This window comes from Cnephaeus nilssonii (genome assembly GCF_951640355.1).
Source record: "Cnephaeus nilssonii genome assembly, chromosome: 5".
Classification (NCBI taxonomy): domain Eukaryota; kingdom Metazoa; phylum Chordata; class Mammalia; order Chiroptera; family Vespertilionidae; genus Cnephaeus; species Cnephaeus nilssonii.
This window is the reverse complement of record NC_137076.1, coordinates 32280361-32301284: the sequence shown is the minus strand read 5'-3', so window position 1 is coordinate 32301284 and position 20924 is coordinate 32280361. Positions and strand designations below refer to the sequence as shown.

Below are 20924 nucleotides of genomic sequence, written 5' to 3'. Positions count from 1 at the left end.
AAGTCAGCCACTTCCTGGGGCCACCCGGCAGGAGCTAGAGAAATCTGCAGATGCCTGCTATTTGTAGTGGGCTAGGAAGTGCCCAGGTGAGGCCCAGCTGTGAAGCAAAGCAGGCTGGTGCTAGTGCTGGGTCTTTGGCCTTTTATTGATAAGTTTGGGGCATGCTGATATCAGCTGCAGCTTATTTGAGAGGTTTTAACAAAGTCTGGAGTCTGAGCCAGGACAGGCCGTTCATATGGAAAAGCTGCTGCAATCAGCTTGGATGGGACTGCAAATTGGATGGGGCGGGTTTTCAGGGAACTACCAGGTGGAGCAAACAGTGTGCTCTAGGCCAGCATTCACCCACCTTTCGGACCTCACCTCTCAATCAGCCTTGGTGACCGCTGCCTAGGCTGATTGAGACTCAGCTGTGGCGCCTGCCAGTCAGCCCTGCGACAGGGGAGGTCTGAGCACAGGAAACAATCCCCATCTGGGAGAAAGCACCCCCGAGTTCCTGCCTCAATGCCAGACAATCCAGTTCCTCCCTGTATGTTTCTGGGTCCCCCAACACCTCCTGGCACTGGAACTCAGAGGGATGGAGTTCAAGTAAGTTTGTGCGCTGGCTCTTTAAGAGGGGCAGCTGGGTCTCCGCAGCCTCCCTTTTCACTGAGCCCCAATCCCCACTGGGTTTTACAGCCCAGTTACTGGGGCTTCTCTTTTGAGCCCTGGGAGCCGGGGCTGGGGGCTGGTGTGGGCGGGGCCCTTTGCTCCTCACAGGCAGCCTCTGCAGGGACAGTTTCCCTCTCGATTGAGAAAAGTGGGCCACGTGGGGTGTCCGACCCTCTCGTTCTGCGCCTCCGTCCCTCCTACCAGTCTCAATGCGCTTTCTTCTCTGCTTCTCTAGTTGTAAGACTTCCATTCAGCCAGCTTTCCAGGTGGTTCTGAATGATGGTTGTTCTGTATTTTAGATGTAATGTTGATGTGGTTGTGGGAGGCCGCAAGTACCAGCGTTTTCCTTCGTTCTCATTTATTTTTTTATTCCCATTTCCCATCCCCTCCCCTCCAGCAACCATTAACTTGTTCTCAATATCTGTAGTTCTGTTTCTATTTTGTTTTGTTTATTCATTTATTTTTTATTTATTTTTTTTAGATTCCAAATGCAAGTGAAGCAATATAGTATTTGTCTGTATTGACTTATTTCACTTGGCATAATACCCATAATAACCATAGACATACATGTCCATTCACGTTGCAAATGGCAAGATTTCAATTTCATTATATATATATATAAAATTGATTTTATCCCTAGCTGGTTTGGCTCAGTGGATAGAGTGTCGGACTGCGGACTGAAGGGTCCCAGGTTGGATTCTAGTCAAGGGCACATGCCTGGGTTGTGGGCTCCATCTCCAGTGTGGGGTGTGCAGGAGACAGCTGATTAATGACTCTCTCTCATCATTGGTGTTTCTCTCTTTCCCTCTTCCTTCCTCTCTGAAATCAACCGGGGCATATGCCCTGACCGGGAATCGAACCGTGACCTCCTGGTTCATAGGCTGACGCTCAACCACTGAGCCACACTGGCTGGGCTACTTTTTTTATCCAAACACCTAGGTTGTTTCCATATCTTGGTTATTGTAAATAATGATGCAATAAACATAGAGGTTCATACACCTTTTCAAATTGGTATTTGCTTTCTTTGGATAAATACCCAGAAGTGGGATTGCTGGGTCATATGGAAACTCTATTTTTAATTATTTGAGGAACCTCCATGCTATTTTCCACAGTGGCTGCACCAATCTGCAGTTTCACCAACAGTGCACAGGGTTCCCTTTTCTCCACATCCTCACCAACACATATCTTTGTATCTTTTTTAGAATAGCCATTCTGATAGATGTGAGGTGATATGTCTCATTGTGGCTTTAATTTACATTTCTCTGATGATTAGTGACATTGAACTTCTTCATGTCCATCAGCCATCTGTAGGTCCTCTTTGGAGAAATGTCTATTCAGGTCTTCTGCCCATCGTTGAACTGGATTGTTTTTTCTGGTGTTAGATTCCTTATATATTTGTTTTGTTTTGTCTTGTTTTTGTTTCTTTTTCTGTTTATTTCCCTTATATATTTTGGGTATCAATACCTTAATCAGATGTATCATTGGTGAATACCTTTTCACCTTCAATAGGTTGTATTTTCATGTTGTGGTTTTCTTCAGTGTGCAAAGACTTTAGTTTGCTGTAGTCCCGTTTGTTTTCTTTCGTTCTCCTTGTCCAAGGAGACATACCCAAAAGGATTGCTAAGGCCCTGGCCGGTGTGCTCAGTGGTTAGAGCATCGGCCTGCGCATTGAAGTGTCTCGAGTTTGATTCCCGCTCAAGGGCACATACCTGGATTACGGGTTCACTTCCCACCCTGGTTGGAGCATGTGCAGGAGACAGCCAATTGATGAGTTTCCCTCACATCAGTGTTTCTTTTTCTCTCCTCCCTCCCTCCCTCCTTCTCTCCTTCTCTCCCTTCCTTCCTTCCTCTCTCTCTCTGAAAAGCAATGGAAAGAATATCCTCAGGCCCAGCCATTGTGGCTCAGTGATTGAGCACTGACACATAAATCAAGAGGTCACAAGTTCGATTCCCCATCAAGGGCACATGCTCTGGTTGTGGGCTTGATCCCCAGTAGGGGGCGTGCAGGAGGCAGCCAATCTGTGTTTCTCATCAATGTTTCTCTCTATCCCTCTCCCTAAAATCATTAAAAAAATATTTAAAATTAAATAAATAAAATATTTAAAAAGAAAAAACATCCTTGGGTGAGAATTAACAACAACAAAAGATTGCTAAGACCCATGTCAAAGAGTTTACTGTTTTCCTCTAATAATTTTTTGGTTTCAGGTCTTATGTTTACTGTTTTCCTCTAATAATTTTTTGGTTTCAGGTCTTATGTTTAAGTATTTAATCCGTTTTGAGTTTATTTTTGTATATAATATAAGATAGTGATGCAATTTATTTTACTTTTATTATTTATTTAAATCCTCACCTGAGGATATTTTTCCATAGATTTTTAGAGAGAGTGGAAGAGAGAGGGAAAGACAGAGAGAAATATTGATGTGAGAGGAACACATCGATTGGTCGCCTCCTGCATGCGCCTGACCAGGGGCTCGGCCAGGGAGAAGCCTGCAACCAAGGTATGTGCTTTGATCAGAGATAAACTTGGGACCCTTTGGTCCATAGGCCAACGCTCTATCCACTGAGCCAACGGGCCAGGGCAGAAAGTGATCCAAATTTAACTTCTTTTCATTTATCTGCCCAGTTTTCTCAATGCCACCTATTGAAGAACCTGTCCTTATCCCATTGTATTTCCCTTTTCTTTATCCTACATTAATTGGTCACATAAGCAAGGATTTCTCGGCTCCGTGTTCTCTTCCATCTATATGTCTGTTTTTATGCCACTACCATGCTATTTTTTTTTTTAATTAAGTGTATTGGGGTAACATTGGTTGACAGAATCATACAAATTTTAGGTGCACAACTTTGTAATACAGTCTATTGAATGCTCACTGCCTGAAGCCGTCTCCCGCCACCACCCATATATTTGACCCTTTTACCCTCTGTCCGCCCCTCTTCCCTTCTGGTAACCCCCTTCCTGTTGTCTGTATCAATTACTTTATTTGTTGCTTTTTGTTTTATATCCAACATGAATAAAATCGTATGGTTCTTATCCTTTTCCATCTGATAATCTCACTTAGCAAGATTTGTTGCAAATGGCCATACTTCATCCTTTTTATGGCCGAGTAGTATTCCCTACCACCTCTTTATCCAGTCATTCATCAAAGGACACTTAAGTTGTTGCCATACATTGGCCACAGTCAACAGAGGGATACATATATCCTTATGACTAAGTGCTTTCAAAATGTTTGGGTAGCCCTAGCCGGTTTGGCTCAGTGGATAGAGCACTGGCCTGCGGACTGAAAGGTCCTGGGTTTGATTCTGGTCAATGGCACATGCCCAGGTTGCGGGCTCGATCCCCAGTCAGGGCCATGCAATGATTCTCTCTCATCATTGATATTTCTGTTTATCTCTCCTTCTCCCTTCTCTGATTAAAAAAAATTTTTTTTAAGTTATAAAATATTTTGGGGGGGGGGGGGGGTAAATACCCAGAAGGATTGCTGGGTCATGGTGGTAGCCCTATTCTTTTTTAAAAAAATATATTTTTATTGCTTTCATAGAGGGAGAGGGAGAGATAAAAATGATGAGAGAGAATCATTGATTGGCCACCTTCTGCACACTCCACACTGGGGAACTAGCCCGCAACCTGGGCATGTGCCCTGTCCGGGAATCAAACCGTGACCTCCTGGTCCATAGGTCTACAACCACTGAGCCATGCCGGCTGGATGTCTCTCATCCTTATGATAGTGAGGTTGTGAGGTTTTCTAAGAACACACGGTATGTTTCCTTCAGTGCCTTTCAGGAGCATTTCCAGTTTTCCTATATAGGTTTGGACACGTCTTACTACCTTCAGGCCACATCTGTTTGTGTAGCTCTTTATGCTGGTGTAAATGGGGTCTTCTCATCCATTATATTTTCTTCTTTTTTATTTTTTTAAAATATATTTTATTGATTTTTTACTAGAGGAAGGTAGAGGGATAGAGTTAGAAACATCGATGAGAGAGAAACATTGATCAGCTGCCTCCTGCACACCCCCTCCTGGGGATGTGCCCGCAACCAAGGTACATGCCCTTGACCGGAATCGAACTTGGGACCCTTGAGTCCGCAGGCCGACGCTCTATCCACTGAGCCAAACCAGTTATGGCTTTTTCTTTTTTAATTAGAGAGGGAGAGAGAGAAATACTGACTTGTTATTCCACTTATTTATGCATTCATTGGTTGATTCTTGTATGTACCCTGACTGGAGAATGAACCCGCAACCTTAGTGCATTGGGAAGACGCTCTAAGCAACTGAGCTACCATCCAGGGCTCATCCATTATACCTTCACTGAGAAGTTCCTGTTTGTGTATACAAAAGCTGTTTTTTTCCTTTTTATTGAAATACATCTTACAGAAAACTCATAAGGGCATACTCGATATTCTATAAAATGAAATTCCCATGTATCATCACCCAGTTCAAACAGGAAACATTTAAGTCTCCCAGCTTTTTTGTCAAGGTTAACTGTCAACCTGATTTCTTCCACATTGGTTTATTTTAATGTTCTTAGTTTTTATGTTTATTTTTCTTGATTTCAGAGAGAAAGGGAGAGGGCAAAAGAAACATCAATGATGAATCACTGCTTGGCTGCCTTCTGCACACCCCCTTCTGGGGATCAAGCCCGTAACCCAGGCATGTGCCCTTGACTGGAATTGAACCCGGGGCGCTTCAGTCCACAGACTGACGCTCTATCAACTGAGCCAAACTGGATAGGGCTTTGTTTATTTTTGTATCACTTGCTAGTATGATTAACTTCCATTATAGCTTCCTATTGATTCCTGGCAGTCACATTAAAGGAGATAGTTTTAATTTTTCCTTTCTAATTCTTATGTCTACAATTGCTTTTTCTTATCTCATGGCCACCATTGCCAATAGTGTTAAATTATAGGGAATCAGTGTACGTATTTTCTTGACCCATTCTTTTTTTTTTTTTTAATATAGTTTTGATTTCAGAAAGGGAGATGGAGAGATGCAAACATCAATGATGAGAATCATTGGCTGCCTCCTGCAGGTCCCACACTAGGGATCAAGCTTGCAACTTGGGCATATGCCTCACCGGGAATGGAACCCTGACCTCCTGGTTCACTGGTCAATGCTCAACCACTGAGCCACACTGGCCTGGCTCTTGCTCCATTCTTTGGTGGCAACACCTCTAGCATTTGTCCGTTAAGTAAAAGGCTGGCTTTCAGGCTGAAGTGTTAAACACATTTCACAGACGAAGAAACTGAGGTGAAATAAGTCCCAAAGGTAGATTGAGATGGAAGCAAGAGCTCAACCCTGCCTCCTGCCCCTACAGGAGATTGTGAACTTCAACTGCCGGAAGCTGGTGGCCTCGATGCCACTGTTTGCCAATGCTGACCCCAACTTTGTCACGGCCATGCTGACCAAACTCAAGTTCGAGGTCTTCCAGCCAGGTGACTACATCATCCGTGAAGGCACCATTGGCAAGAAGATGTACTTCATACAGCATGGCGTGGTCAGTGTGCTCACCAAGGGCAACAAGGAGATGAAGCTATCCGATGGCTCCTATTTCGGGGGTTAGTGTCTGTGGGACCAGGGAACAGGCCATACAGAGCTGGGCCCTTCCTGGGGGTGGAGGGCTATGTGGGGAGGCCCAAGGTGTTGGCAGAAGGACCTCCGACCAGCAGGGCCACATTAGCAGAGGGTGGGCTAGACTGTGTTCAGGGCAGCTGGGAGCACCCCAGGGATGAATGGGTTGCAGCCCAGCCCCTGAGGTGCCTCCCTTGACCACACACAGAGATCTGCCTGCTAACGCGTGGCCGGCGCACAGCAAGCGTGCGGGCTGACACCTACTGCCGCCTCTACTCACTGAGTGTGGACAACTTCAATGAGGTGCTGGAGGAGTACCCCATGATGCGGCGGGCTTTCGAGACCGTTGCCATTGACCGCCTGGACCGCATTGGTGAGTGGGCCTGGTTGTGGTCATAGAAGAAATTGTGCCGAGATGGGAGATGGCGTGGCCTAGATGACCCACAGGAAATTGGTTCTGACTGGCTTTCTCCCCTGGCCAAACACAGCCCTGGTTTCCCATGGAAGGAAAAGTGTGGGGTGTTTCCAGTTGTGCAGAACTCGGATGATTTGGCAAACACTTGCTGAGCACCTACTGTGTGCCAGGAGGTATAGCTGGTGGGCCGTGAAGATGCCTCAGGCGCTGCCCTCAGGAAGCCTGCGTCATAGAGGGCATGTGGAGTGGTGGGGCTTCCTGGAGATGCTAAGTGGAAACTAGCATTAGTAGGTGTTGCTAGGATGACATGGAAGCAGTATGTGCAAGGGCCCTGAGGTGAGAAAGAGGCCTGGAGTCCAGAGAGCCAGGGAAGCTAAGAGGAGGGAGGCTGGGGAGGTAGGCGAGAACCCAGGCACACGGGGCCTAGTGGGCAGTGCCGGGGGAGACATTTGGACTATAAATCAGGATTAACAGGGAGCCACAGACAATTCTAGGCAGGGGAGGACCTGACCAAATTTATATTCTACAAGGGTATACAGGTGGGTGGTACGTGGTAGCCTTGGGTATAAGGTGAAGTGGAGGGAATCTCGCAAACTGACTAGAGCAGTGATGGGCAACCTTTTGAGCTTGGTGTGTCAAACTTCGCCAAAAAACTGAGCATAACTCGGGTAGTGTGTCACTTTGAGGAAAAAACTAACTCCAAGACTCTAGTTGCAAATGTTTCATCCTCAGGAGCAGCAAATGTTTCATCCTCGGCATGCGGCTGCGTGTCATCAGAAATGGCTACGCGTGTCAGTGCTGACACGTGTGTCACAGGTTCGCCATCACTGGACTAGAGGCAGGGAGATAGTGGCCCTTGTTGCTGTATTTGTGGGCATAAAGACAATGGCTGAAAAAGCAGGACTGGATGGGGCCAACAGGGGTTAGAGGGAGGACTTTTTTGTATACAGGAAGTGCTCGATACATGTTTATATATAAGACACTCAACAATTTGCTCTATACAGTAGGTATTTAACATATTTATGAGTGAGAGGTGCTTGGACTTATTTGCTATATACAACAGGCACTCAACACATGCCTATTATGTTATACACTTGGCACTCTGGCTGTGAACAGGCAGGTATTCTGGGTATATTGCTGTATACTACAGGTGCTCAATATATGATTGCTACATACAGGAAATGCTCCATGTATGCTGGCGGTTTACATAGGTGTCTCATACCTGCTTTATGTATGCAGCAGGTGCTCTTCACTTGCTACACACAACAGGTGCTTGATACCTGTTTGTATACAGATCGTGCATACCTGCTATGTACAGAGGTTCTCAATTTTTGCTTCCCATACACAGCACACTAGTACCATCCCTTTGTATACAGGAGGCTTTCAATACACAGAATAGAGAGTAGGTGCCGAAACCTGCTTGCTATATGCAGGAGGCACTCAATACACTTGATTCTTATCACTGTATGCAGGAGGTGCTCAGTAGTGCCTGTGGTATGCTCTGCATACAAACTATAGAAAGTAGGTGTCCGATACATGATGCTTGGTGTATACAGGAGGCAATCGCTATACATCTGTATATGCACAGGCTGTAGAGAGTAGGTGAGAATACCTGTTGGCTGTATGCAGGAGGCCTGCAGTACACACAGGTGTATGTGTACTGGCTCGAAAGAGTAGGTGCCTTACCTGCTTGCTTTATGCAAGTGTTCTGTGCCAATACCTGGTTGATGTATGCAGGAGGTGCTCAGTACATGCAGCAGTATGCCTACTGGATACACCTGCTCACTGTATCCAGGAGGCGCTCCCCTGTGCACTGACAACTCCCCTGTCCCCAGGCAAGAAGAACTCGATCCTGCTGCACAAGGTACAACACGACCTCAACTCGGGCGTGTTCAACAACCAGGAGAACGCCATCATCCAGGAGATCGTCAAGTATGATCGGGAGATGGTGCAGCAGGCTGAGCTGGGCCAGCGTGTTGGTCTCTTCCCGCCGCCTCCACCGCCGCAGGTCACCTCGGCCATTGCCACGCTGCAGCAGGCCGTGGCCATGAGCTTCTGCCCACAGGTGGCACGCCCACTCGTGGGGCCACTGGCACTCAGCTCGCCCCGCCTTGTGCGGCGCCTGCCCCAGGGGCCTGTGCCTGCTGCCACTGCCTCACCAGGGCCCCCACCTGCTGCTAGTCCCCCGGGCGCACCTGCCAGTCCCCGGGCACCACGGACTTCGCCCTATGGCGGCGCACCCTGCTCTCCAGCTGCACCCCGAGCTGGGCCTGCACTTCCAGCGCGCCGCCTGAGCCGCGCCTCACGCCCGCTGTCTGCCTCACAGCCCTCGCTGCCCCATGGCGCTCCGGGCCCTGGCCCCGCAGCTTCCGCGCGTCCAGCCAGCAGCTCCACGCCACGCCTGGGGCCCATATCCACCACTCGGGCTGCTGGGCCCAGCCCGGACCGCAGGGACTCGGCCTTGCCCAGTGTCACAGGAGGCCTCGACCCGCTGGACTCGGCGCGCTCGCGCCTTTCGTCCAACTTGTGACCCTCGCTGCACCGCCCCACGGGCCCGGGTGGGCCAGGGGCGGGGCCTTCATCCAAACCAAAGCCATGCCATTGCGCGCTGCCCCGGCCACCCACCCCAGAAGCCATAGAGGAGACGTAGGTAGTTGTAGTCGGACGGACGGGCCCCTGCCGTCCCCCCTCATCACCCTGCGCCCACCCATATTGCCCCCGCATCCCGGTGGTGGCCTCACAGGCATGTGAGGGGGCTCCCTTCACCTCGGTGCCTCAGTTTCCCCAACTGTGAAACAGGGAGGGAGCCACCCCCTGGCCGAAAGGAGATAGCTGTGGACTTCCGCCCACCCCGACCCTCGTAGCTGGCCCGCTGTCCGATGAGGATTCTGTTTAAGTGCAATACTTGGCCTGCTGGCTTCCTTGCTGCCCACATCGCACTCACGCAATAACCGGCCCGGCCCCTGTCCATGCGCACCCCGCGGTGACCTCCCTGGAGCGGGCACAAGCAGCATCCTCCAGCGCCCAGGGGTCGGCAGTCCTGGCTACACCTGGGTGTGGGGGCAAGGCTGGGGACTCCCCGCCTTTGTGATGAATGTACTGACTAGCCGAGGCAGCAATGCTCCCACCACACCCCCACGCCCCACTAACCTCCACACCCCCATTCCGCGCAATAAACGACAGCATTGGCGCCCAGCCTGCCCGCATCTGCTTGCCGGGAGCCCACAGACAGCAGGGTAGTACACACCCTCTCCCTGCAGAAGGCAGCGCTCCCCTAGGTAGCAACAGAGCTTTATTTACACTATGGTACAGAGGGCCCCGGGGTCAGCCCAGCGGCCGCATCAGCTGAAGAAGTACGTTGAGTGCTTTACCTGGTCCAGGTCGAAGGTCCCTGCAGAACAGAGCAGGAAGACCATGAACTCTGGTCCTGGGACGGACTAGAAAGGCCCAGCCCCCAGCCAGCAACTGGGACACCCCTCCCCTGCCCATGGCCCTACCTGTCTTGGGTACTGACAGTAGCATTTCCTGCAACTTGGCGACTTGGGCATTGGTGGACCTGAAGCGGAGAGCAGAGTGGAGAGTGAGGTCCAGGAAGGACAGGGGGAGGGGCGGTGGGAAATACAGAGGGTGGGGTGTCTCACCTGGGGCCAGAGCAGTACCGCTCCACCAGAAACCTGGACAGGTCGTGCAGGATGGGCTGGCTGTGCAGGCGAACAAACTGCTCACGGCACACCTTGGGGGATGAGGGATTGCTTCAGGAGCTGGGAATACGGGCCTGAGGAAGGGTCACCACCCCCTGCCCCAACACCTGAATGGGCCCTGGGACCAAAAGCCAGACGGAGGCTTTGTGGTTCAAGGTCCCACATGGAGTGAGCCATGGGACCAGGGTGTCCATTCTTGGGCAGGTGGGACATGGCAGGCACCTGATTCATGATGGCGACATCAGCTGCATGGGTCCAGAAACAGTCGTGCACGGAGACAAAGGTCAGGCCCTTCCTGCAGCAGAGGAGGGGCTTTCATGAGGAGGGGCCAACCCTCTAGGTCCACTCAGGGCCCAGCTCCTGAACACTGGTCTGGGGGGCTCAGTCCAGTGATGTGCCACCACCCTCTTCTCTCACGCCCCGCCTCCCCCCCATTCCTGCAACTGTCCCCTCAGCATACAGATAAAAAGTTCTCAGAATGAAACTCTGCTCCACATCCTCTTCACCCTGCTCCCAATTGCGGCCTGGTTGATTCTCAGCGCCGTGTAGGGACCAATGAATGATGTCCCCCAGCCCTATCACCCACCACAGGGCTTCATCCCATGGGTTCCCATGACATGCACAGGGAAGGATGGGAGCAGAGAATTTGCCCGACTCCTAAGCTCAGCCCAGCCAACCCTCCAATTTTAAAAAAATGCATTTTAGAGAGGGAGGAAGGGGGGGGGGGGGCGAGAGAGAAGGAAATATATCAGTTGCCTCACACATGCATTCCTATGGGGGATCGAAATTGCAACCCAGGTATGTGCATGGGATGCTATAACCGAGCCATGCGGCCAAGGCTTTAAAGGTCATTTCTAACAGAACTGTCCACACACCTACCCCATTACCACAGGTTCACTGTCTCTGAGAGGCTCAGGGCAGAAAATCAGGAGGCTCTGCCAGCTGCCACAGGCCCATGCACTGACATGACAACACAAGCCCCTAGAACTGGCCATGCAGTGTGTGCCTGCACTCACCTGGGTGGATGGGGTCACACTCAGAGGAACTCCCTTCCCTCCATGGCCCCACACTCCCCCATCACTTAGACCTCACTGCCCCAGGGCCATTGCACCTGCTGGCACAATGATCTTCTGGGCATCAGGCCCAACAGACTCACATGGCTGGGTTCCCCGCCTGCTGTAGTCTCTGCCCCAACTCCCACCTGCAGGAATGGCTGCACTACCTGTCTCCCGCACTCTGAGGGTCTCCCCATGTCCCCAGCCTGCCTGCAGGTGGTTAATGAGTGTGTGCTGTGCAGATGTAGGACCTACCTGTAACAGTGCAGGGCTGTAAGCATCATGTGCGAGGAGTCCAGGGAGTGGATAAAGTTGGGTGGGAAACCATTCTTCTGCTTCAGTGTGTTGGGCTTCCTATGTGTGGGGTTGGGCTATGCTCAGGTAGAGGACCCAGTACCTCTACCCTGGTCAGCACCCCCCTCTGTCCTCACCCAGCTGTCTCTTAGTCCAGCCACCCCCTCCTCTGCACTCACTGGTTGGTGTCCCCACTGCTGCAGAAGGTGAGACTCTGGATCCCTCCGCTGATCTGTAGGGTTGGGATGGAAGGAGAATGGGGCATGAGGCCTGCCCTGGCAACTGGGGTGCAGTGGGGGTGGCCATGGAGGTGGGGGCCATACATACCGACACTTTGGAGTCGTGATGATAGGGCTGAATGATGGGGATGCCCAGAGGAGTGACCCACTCCACAGCCAAGCCAGATCGCGCAATGAGCCGGGCACTCTCAGTCAGCCAGCGCTGAGGGATGGGAACAGGCTCAGTGTGGGGCCCAATCTGGGAAGTCACACTGGGAAGAGGAGGAGGACATACCTGGATGGCCCGAGTGCTTGAGAACATTTCCTGAAGACTGTTGAACACCTGGCGCACAAGGTAGTGAGAGGCCTGCCACACGAACTCCTGGGATGGGCAGGGCCCGGAAGTGGAAGGGCAAACTTGGAGGGAAGGGGCAGCCGCCATGCCCACCCCACGCCCAGGGCCGGGCAATCTCACAAGGCTGCCCCAGATACCTGACGTCCGCACCCCCATTTTTCAGGTGTAGAAACCAAGGCCTGAGGGCCTAAGAAGATAGCTTGCTCCTCTGGATCCCTCCCCCCCTCACGCCACAGTGGGGGGAAACAAGCCCCTCCCCCAGAGCTGCCTGCTGCCCAGCAGGGGACGCTGCAGGCTGGATTTGGGGTAAAACCGCACACCTGGGGGAAGTCGCTGAGCTCCCGGAGGCGCTTCTCAATCTGCAGGCGGCCCCCGTAGCGGGTGACCCCATACACCACGGTCATCACCGTCTGCTTGACCACCTTGCGACTGATGAAGCCCTCCAAAACCTTGGCCACCTGCACACCCCGCTCAGCGTCCTGCCTGCGGAACACCTCCACCTGGGCAGGTGCTGGCAGTCAGTAGGTAGACCCTGGGACCCTCTGCCTGCCTCCCTGTCTGGGCTCACCCACCCTACCAGCAGCACCCCCATGAGGTCCCTTCTCTGTTGGCCTCACAGTTCCCCCTTCTGACACCTCCCCTAGGAAGCCTACCCTGACTGCCCAGTCACATCATATACAACAGGAGAGGCCAAGGGGTTGGCAACACACAGGTATTCACAGGACAGAGACCCCAAGTAGGCTTTGGGGAAGAGAACAGGTTAGGGGGCCATGGTGCCCACCTGTGCGGCTACACTGCTGTACACATCCTGTGGCACGTCTGAGGGCACCAGGTTGACAGAGGCAGCCCCCACGCTGTCCCGGCCCAGGGCGGCATAGTGTTGCAGGCCATTACAGGAGCCATCCTAGCCGAGGAGGAGATGGTGAGGGGTCTGGGCAGGGCTGGCAGGAGCATCCTTGGCAATGAACCAGAGCTCTGTGCTTCCCCAGCACTCTGCTCATATTGCCAGCTTGCTGGATCCCAATGCATAGGGGCAGGTGTTGTTAACCCACCACAAAGAGGAAACTGAGGCACATGAAACAGGGAATGTGCCTGCATGAGGCCCCAGTACAAGATCCGGTGGACCCATAGGGGCTGGCCCCCACACAAAGACACCTACTGTCCTGCAGAACCTCAGACTTGAGACAACTTTGGATAGTCCCCCTCCACACCAGGGTCCCCACCAACTCACCTGGTGAACGGGGAAATGGGAGATGTAAGCAGCAGGGTTGGGGGCACGCACAGCCCGAGCAATCTCCATGCAGCAGGCCAGGGCTTGCCAGGGCTCATCTGCCTCCATCCACCACTTCCGGCCCTGCAGGAGGGCAGTGTGCTGGGTGAGGCTGGGGCTTCCCAAGCATGGATGGGAGCTGGGCTGGCCCAGGTGATGTGAGGACACAAGGAGGCTGAGACAGAGCCTCTGGGACAGCAAGGTGAGGACAGGAGTGATGGGCCACGGAGGAAGACTGGGCCCAGCCCTGAGTGAGCAGCCAGGGGGATGGAAAGAGGGCTACCACAGAGGGGGAGGTGGCAGATGGACTGGGGCAAAGGAAAAGGCCAGAAAAAAAAAGTTTGTCCTAAGGGGAAGACTCGGGGGGCTAGGGTTATTGATTTTGGCCTAGAGGGGATGCCTAGAGGGTGTCCCAGGTGGGTGCTGAGGTGGCTGGAGCCAGAGTGAGGACAGGCCAAGATACAGACAGAGGGAGAAGGCCGCCCCTACCGTCATGGGCTGGTCGGCTGAGTCCAGGATGTCGTTCATTATCTCATCAGCAAAGGCCAAGCGTGCCTGCAGTGACTCACGCTTCTTGAGCCCGGTGAGGTTGACCAAGTGAATCTTGAGCCAGTTAAGGCCATGGGGGCCAAGAGGTCGGCCCTGGGCAAACTCCAGCAGGGCACGTGCCAGGTCACTGCCCAGGTGGTTGAAGTGGGGTGGGCAGGGGTAGGTGCGTCCTCGGAAGTCCATGTTGTGAGGCAGCCAGAAGACACGGTGCCGCAGGTGGTGGGCCAGCGAGAGGCGGTAGAGCGCATCCGTCCGCAGACTATGCATCTCCCGCGCCACCTTCAGGCAGCGGGCCAGCTCCCGCCGCAGTTCCGTCTTGAGCTCTGGAGAGGCATTGGCTGGCAGGCGGTGCTTGGATGGGCGGGGCGCCTCAGAGGCAGGGGATGGCACGCCCAGGCGGGGGCAGCCCTTGGCATTGAAGATGGTTAGCACCAGGTCCAGCACTCGCCCATTGACACGCCAGGCACAGTTGCCCAACTGGGTGAGGGCATCCAGGGCACCATGCAGCTCAGTGGGTGGGCAGCCCTCCAGCAGGCGCTGGTGCTGTATGGTGCCCTCCAAAGAGCGCATCAGCTTGGTGGGGCTCAGCAGGAAGGCACCTGAGTGTGGCGAAGTCCAGGGCAGTGGCGGGCACAGCATGGGCACTTCGGCTGCCTCAAAGGTCATAGTGCGCTCGGCCGCAGTTTCCAGCAGCTGTACGAAGGCTGGATGTGGCTTCAGGATCCCAATCTGGAGGTCAGAATGGGCAGACAACAATCAAGGAGTCAACTGCCCCAAAGGCAAGCAGCAGGCAGAGGGCCCCAAGGCCCCATCAGATGCCTTATCCTGAGATCAGGCCATGACAGCAGGATTTCCACAGTACCCCACCATGGCCCAGAGTTCCCACACCACGCTGAGCCCCTAGCCTCATCTCAGACCCCCACACTCTAAGTGCCTTCTGCTGCTGGATACAGGGGAGGGCTCTTTAGGCCCAGAAGCCAGTTTCACATCCTTTTACCTGGCGAAAGCTCTGGAAGGAGTACACATGGTAGAGGACGGGGATGAGCTTCTGGGTGTCCTGTTGCTGGGCCAGGTTGCTGGGCATCTTCACTGTCTGCACGAGCACCTCAGCCAGCTGTTTGCCCAGCTGCACCACCAGAGTCAAGGGCCAGGGTTGATCTTGGGAGGCCTCAGGCGTCCCTAGTGCCTCCCAATGCTGCCGTGGCAGACGGGACATCACCACCTGTGGGTAGCATTATATGGGTCAGGGGGCTGGGCACAGAGGACTCCCAGACACCCCCACAGGTGCAAAGTTACAGATGAGGAAACAAAGTAGGGGCAGCCAGAAAGTGGCAGGGGTTGGGGGCATATCCAACTGCCCCAGGGTGGGAAGTAAGGGGGATAGTTTCCCCACCTGGAAACCCACCTAGGCTCCCTAGCCCTGAGGAACCCCTAAATCCCAGGCCCAGGAGCAGCTCCTCATTCTGCTCCCCTCCAGACCTTACCTGTGTGTCTGATGCCAGCAGGTGTAGGTACTTGAAATAGCGCTCCTGCAGTGCCTGCACCTCATCACTGAGCTGCTTCCTTTGCACCACGTGTCGGTTGAAGATGCGCATGCCCAGCTCTTGTGCCAGGGAGAGAAGTGACTCTCCCTGCTGGGACAGCACCTGCAAGGTCTGGGGGTGGTGCTGTAAGCCTCTTGCCCCACAGGTGCCCACACTCTACCCACCCCCCATTTCCTGTCCCATCCCCACACTGCCCACCTGCAGCATCAGCTGCGTAAGCTCCCCCTCGCTGAGCAGGCACAGGTACGGGAAGAGTGAGGGGCGGCCCTCACGGGCAGCTTGGGCCTCTCTGTCCTTTGTCTGTCGCAGCGCCAGGCACAGCTCTGCCTCCCAACGGGTGCGTAGCTCCTGCAGGGTCTTTCGCTGTGGGGCAGGGTACAAATGAGGGTCACAAAGTGCCCGATGAGCCCAGTGCTCCCAGGAGGAGTCCACCAGGAAGTGGTGCCAAGGTGAACCAAGTAGCTGCTCAGCACTCTTCTCTTAGCAGTGAGAGGGCACACGGTGACCTCAGCTCAGGGAAAGGGAAGGAGGACAGGACAGCTGCAGGGTGGGAGGAGGGGATGCGGCACAGCAGGCAGCACGCCCAGACCAGGGGACGCCCGGTTTAGCCGAGCATGAACCTGAGCATAGCTGGGTCCCTTACCGCTTGCAGGACCTCCTCAGTCAGCGACGGGGCCTTCTCCACGGAGTCTACCGTGACAATGGTGGCCATCTCCACACTGAGCTGCTGCTGAAACAGGTCCTTCAGTGTCTCCAAGGGTAGGTGCTGCTTTGGGTAGGATGCAGGGTTGTCCTGCCAGTGGGGACAGGCAGGTGGTGAGGCCCCAGGTGCCTGCTCTGCAGACCTACATCTCTCATAGGAAAAACTCATCCACAGCCAAGGTAGAGAAAAGCAGCTGCCCGCCCTGTGCTGCCCAGAAACCCCCGCCCCCTTGCAGATCACATCCGTTTCTCTAGGTCTCCTGAAAATCATCCATCCTGCACATCACAGGGAAAAGGCTGGTGCAGAACAGCATGAAAAATAACTACACTGGTTTAAAAACAGAAAGCTCTGTATTTGCCTAGCCTCACTGGGCTAGGTGCTCGACAGCCCAAGAAGGCAATTCAAATCCCTGGATATCGCTTTTTGCTTTTTAAACTTGGAACTGAATGTGTGACCCGCTTCAAAATAGATAAATTAAAAATAGCAAAACTCAACATGCTGAGAATCAAAAACACAAAACTTGCCCAGCTGGCATGGCTCAGTGGTTGAGCTTTAACCTATGAACCTGGAGGTCATGGTTAGATTCCGGTCAGGGCACATGCCTGGGTTGCAGTAAGGGACATGCAGGAGGCAGCCGATCAATGTTTCTCTCTCATCATTGACGTTTCCATCTCCCTCTCCCTCTCCCTTATTATAAATTTATTATATTTAAAAAATAATATAAAATATTTTTTAAAAACATCACAAACAGCCCTAACCAGTTTGGCTTAGTGGATAGAGCGTCTGCCTGAAGACTGAAGGGTCCCAGGTTCGATTCCAGTCAAGGACATGTACCTTGGTTGTGGGCACATCCCCAGTAGGGGGTATGCAAGAGGCAGCTGATTGATGTTTCTCTCTCATCGATGTTTCTAACTCTCTATCCCTCTCCCTTCCTCTCTGTAAAAGATCAATAAAATATATTTAAAAAAACCACAAACACTTGTATATGCACACCCATAGCAGCGTGATTCACAACAGCCAAATAGTGGACACAATCCAAGTGTCCATCAGCTAATGAATGGATAAACACAATGTGTCTATCCACACACTATAATACAGGGTGGGACAAAAGTAGGTTTATAGTTGTGAATACAGATTTTATTCTTTCTTTTTTTTAAATATATATTTTATTGATTTTTTACAGAGAGGAAGGGAGAGGGACAGAGTTAGAAACATCGATGAGAGAGAAACATCTATCAGCTGCCTCCTGCACGCCCCCCACTGGGGATGTGCCCGCAAACCAAGGTACATGCCCTTCACCGGAATCGAACATGGGACCCCTCAATCCACAGGCCGACGCTCTATCCACTGAGCCAAACCAGTTAGGGCCAGATTTTATTATTGTATTCTTATTATATTGTTCTCCATGTCAACAACTGTAAACCTACTTTTGCCCCACCATGTATTACTCAGCCATGAAAAAAGTGAGACACTGACACTCGCTACAACATGGATGAGCCTGGAAAACATGACGCTCAGTGAGAGAAGCCAGACACAAAAGGCCTCACAGTGTGTGAGTCCATTTATGTGAAATGCCCAGAACAGGCACATCCACAGAGACAGTGAGTGGGTTAATGGTTGCCAGGAGGTTGGGATTTCTTTTGGGATGATCGAATGTTCTGGAATTAGAAGTAAACCTATTAAAACATACTGAATTAGCTCAGCTGGGTGTAGCTCAGCGGTTGAACATCGGCCCAGGAACCAAGAGGTCACCGGTTCGATTCCCAGTTAGAGCATATGCCTGGGTTGCGGGCTCGATCCCCAGTGGGGGGCATGCAGGAGGCAGCCAATCAATGATTCTCTCTCATCATTGATGTTTCTATTTCTCTCTCCCTCTCCAAAATCAATAAAAATATATATTTTTAAAAAATACTGAACTATACTTTAAAAGGTCAACTGTATGGTTGGTGAATTACATTCCAATAAAAACAAGAACCCAAGGCATCCAGGTGGTTATCCACCCTTAGTGCTGTCCTCTGTCCTGGGCAGCGGTGCTGAGGTCTTGCCCCACCAGCTGCCCCTGCTGCTTTAGACTGACAGTTACACCCTGCTCTGCTACCACTCCTGTGCTCAGCCTACAGCTGAGTCTCAAGCAGGACAGTGACTGCTGTGGTGTCCGAAGTGCATGTGGCTTTTCTTCCTTCTGGCACCTTCCAGCTTCAACCCTGGGGTGATGGCCCTGCTGGGGGCCAGGAACTTGCCAACTCTGAGTTGGTTCAAACTCCGAGGAGCAGGGAGGAAGTCCCAAATATGCAGGCAGCTCAGTGAGGAGAAATAAAGGGAGGGCTGAGGCTCCTGATGCCCCATAGGGACAGGATGACCGACACTCAGCCCACACGTGATAGGACCCCACCTGCAGGCTGAAGCTCACCGTGCTGTAGATCTCCTTGAGCAGTGGGGAGGTGTTGACCTTGAACGAGGGCAGGGGCGGCTGTGGAGGTAAGAAGGTGGGTTCAGCCTTGCGCACAGCCCTCAGGAGTACAGCCTTGTCCTCCTTGCACAGTGGCAAGTTCGTGAAGAGCTCCTGCAGCTGCAGTCCATCCTGGGCCATCTGCTTCAAACACCTGTGGGGAATACATGGTGAACCCCCAACTCACAGAGCCACCCCCAACCAACCTAGAGGTCTCAGCACCAGGAGGCCATCAGGTCCCGCAGGGAATCTGGGCCCCCAGCGCAGGCTACGCCACCCTCCCAGGCCCCACAAGTCATTTTGTGTTCCTGGCAGGACCACCAGGACACCCACCCACCTTTGGATGGTGCTGGCATCCTGGTTCAGCCGTCCCATGCACTGCAGGGCGGCCGCATAGGACAGCAGGTCTGGGGCGAGGCCGGCATCTTTCATCATGAAGAACACATAAACCAGCTCTTTGAAGGAGCCCTGGGGAGACCAAGCCAGGGTGAGGGTCTGGGGTGGCCCAGCTTGCTGCCCCCGAACCCCTCTCTGCAGTTATAGAATCAGGCTGAAAAGGGCCACTAGTTGGGAGTGGCGAACTCAGCTGATGGCCCATCCAAGGTTTCTGTGTGCAGCAGAAATGCTAGCACAGTGGTAAAACCATGGCTGGGTCACAAAGGAAGCTTAGGTACCAGGGGGGAGGAGTGTTAATACTTTTTGGTTTTGTGGCTATGAACATGCACAATTTCAGGGCAGCTAAAAAGGGACCCCTTTCCAGGTCACTGAGCTGCAAGAAGTTCCTAAAGTTCTACTACCTTCTCAAAGCACCCACTTTCAGGCTTGTTGGTTTCCTGCTGTTCCTTTTCTCTATCATGGCCTTTGTATTTCTCCCTGACCACCTGCTTTGGGTTTCATTTGCTTCTTTTCCCTAGTTTTCCAACGTGGAAGTTGTGTTACCAGTTGGAGACAGCTGTTGTCTTCCTTCCAAGCATGTCTCTACTGCACCTGTACAGTCACTTAGTTAAATTTCAATTAAATATTCAGTTATTCAAATGCTTAGTAACTACACAGACTGATGTAGGAAAAAAGAACATTTCCACAGGGAGTCTGAGATGGGGCAATGTGGAATTTGCCCCCTCCCATTCCAAACTCAAATATACCAGTAAGTAGACAACAGTTATTTCTGTGAGACAACTGAGGACTATGAGCAGCTTCTGACAACAAACAAGAGAAAGAGGTGAACAGAGAAGGCTGAGGGCCGCAGGAGCCCTCTGGGCGGAGGAGCCTTGAGCACCTTTGTACGCGTCCCCTCCACCTCCACAGGGCCATGGGGTTACCACAATGGTTCCCAACTACACTGCCAGAGCCTTCTGCCTCTGCACAAAGGGCCAGTAGGACATCACCACACCCACCTGGCCTCCCAACCTGTGGGCCAGTGCTATGGATGCCTACTGACTTCCAAAAACCACCCAGCACACCCAGCCTATACAGAGGTCACTTCTATATCAGGCCACTTTTTCATGACTGGGGGAGAGAGCTATTTTCTCTAATTCATATAAACAATTATAGAAAGTCAACAAAATGAAAAGACAGAATATCTCTCAAATGAAGAAACACGAAAAATCTTCAAGGAAAAAAGAAACCCTAAGAAAACAGATAAGTAATTTGATTAAATATTTAAAGAAATGGTTATGCCCTAGCCAGTGCTGCTCAGTGGTCAGAACGTCGGCCCACACATCAAAGGGGCATAGGTTCGATTCCCAGTCAAGGGCATGTACCTGGGTTTCAGGTTCATCCCTGGACCCAGTAGGGGCATGTGCGAAAGAACGAACCCCAAAACAATGAACAAAATGGCAATAAGTAAACACTTCTCAATAATTACATTAAATGTAAATAGATTAAATGGTCCAATAAAAAGATATAGGTTGGCAGAATAAACTCATCTATATGCTGCTTATAAGAGACTCACCTCAAATTGAAAGACACATAGGGACTCAAAATGAAGGGATGGAAAAAAAATATATTCCACGCAAATAGAAACAAAAAGAAAGCTGGAGTAGCAATACTCATATCAGACAAAATAGACTTTAAAACAAAAAAAGGACAATACATAGTTATAAAGGGGTCAATCCAAGAGGATATAATAATTGTGAATACCTATGCACCCAACATAGG

The 20924-nt window shown here is 52.0% G+C and overlaps 2 protein-coding genes across 2 annotated transcripts in view; one reads left to right on the top strand and one right to left on the bottom strand.

Annotated features, from left to right (window-relative positions):
* Positions 1 to 9735, top strand: part of HCN2 (hyperpolarization activated cyclic nucleotide gated potassium and sodium channel 2) — a gene marked incomplete at its 5' end in the record, with an annotated part of 29957 nt that extends 20222 nt beyond the window's left edge. Inside the window, 3 exons of the mRNA XM_079771077.1 lie at positions 5961 to 6201; positions 6423 to 6587; positions 8465 to 9735. Of these exons, the coding sequence (XP_079627203.1) occupies positions 5961 to 6201; positions 6423 to 6587; positions 8465 to 9159 (1101 nt within the window). The 3' untranslated portion in view covers positions 9160 to 9735. The remainder of the gene's footprint in view (positions 1 to 5960; positions 6202 to 6422; positions 6588 to 8464) is intronic.
* Positions 9736 to 9904: 169 nt separating this feature from the next.
* The window catches only part of POLRMT (RNA polymerase mitochondrial), a 29516-nt gene continuing 18496 nt past the window's right edge, over positions 9905 to 20924 (bottom strand). The window contains exons 4-21 of the mRNA XM_079770138.1: positions 19105 to 19235; positions 18729 to 18921; positions 16259 to 16408; positions 15814 to 15978; positions 15556 to 15726; positions 15069 to 15293; positions 14012 to 14800; positions 13484 to 13606; positions 13034 to 13156; positions 12573 to 12752; positions 12193 to 12279; positions 12007 to 12120; positions 11859 to 11911; positions 11641 to 11739; positions 10553 to 10625; positions 10271 to 10362; positions 10127 to 10185; positions 9905 to 10020 (exon numbers count right to left, since the gene is read on the bottom strand). Of these exons, the coding sequence (XP_079626264.1) occupies positions 9971 to 10020; positions 10127 to 10185; positions 10271 to 10362; positions 10553 to 10625; positions 11641 to 11739; positions 11859 to 11911; positions 12007 to 12120; positions 12193 to 12279; positions 12573 to 12752; positions 13034 to 13156; positions 13484 to 13606; positions 14012 to 14800; positions 15069 to 15293; positions 15556 to 15726; positions 15814 to 15978; positions 16259 to 16408; positions 18729 to 18921; positions 19105 to 19235 (2877 nt within the window). The 3' untranslated portion in view covers positions 9905 to 9970. The remainder of the gene's footprint in view (positions 10021 to 10126; positions 10186 to 10270; positions 10363 to 10552; positions 10626 to 11640; positions 11740 to 11858; positions 11912 to 12006; positions 12121 to 12192; positions 12280 to 12572; positions 12753 to 13033; positions 13157 to 13483; positions 13607 to 14011; positions 14801 to 15068; positions 15294 to 15555; positions 15727 to 15813; positions 15979 to 16258; positions 16409 to 18728; positions 18922 to 19104; positions 19236 to 20924) is intronic.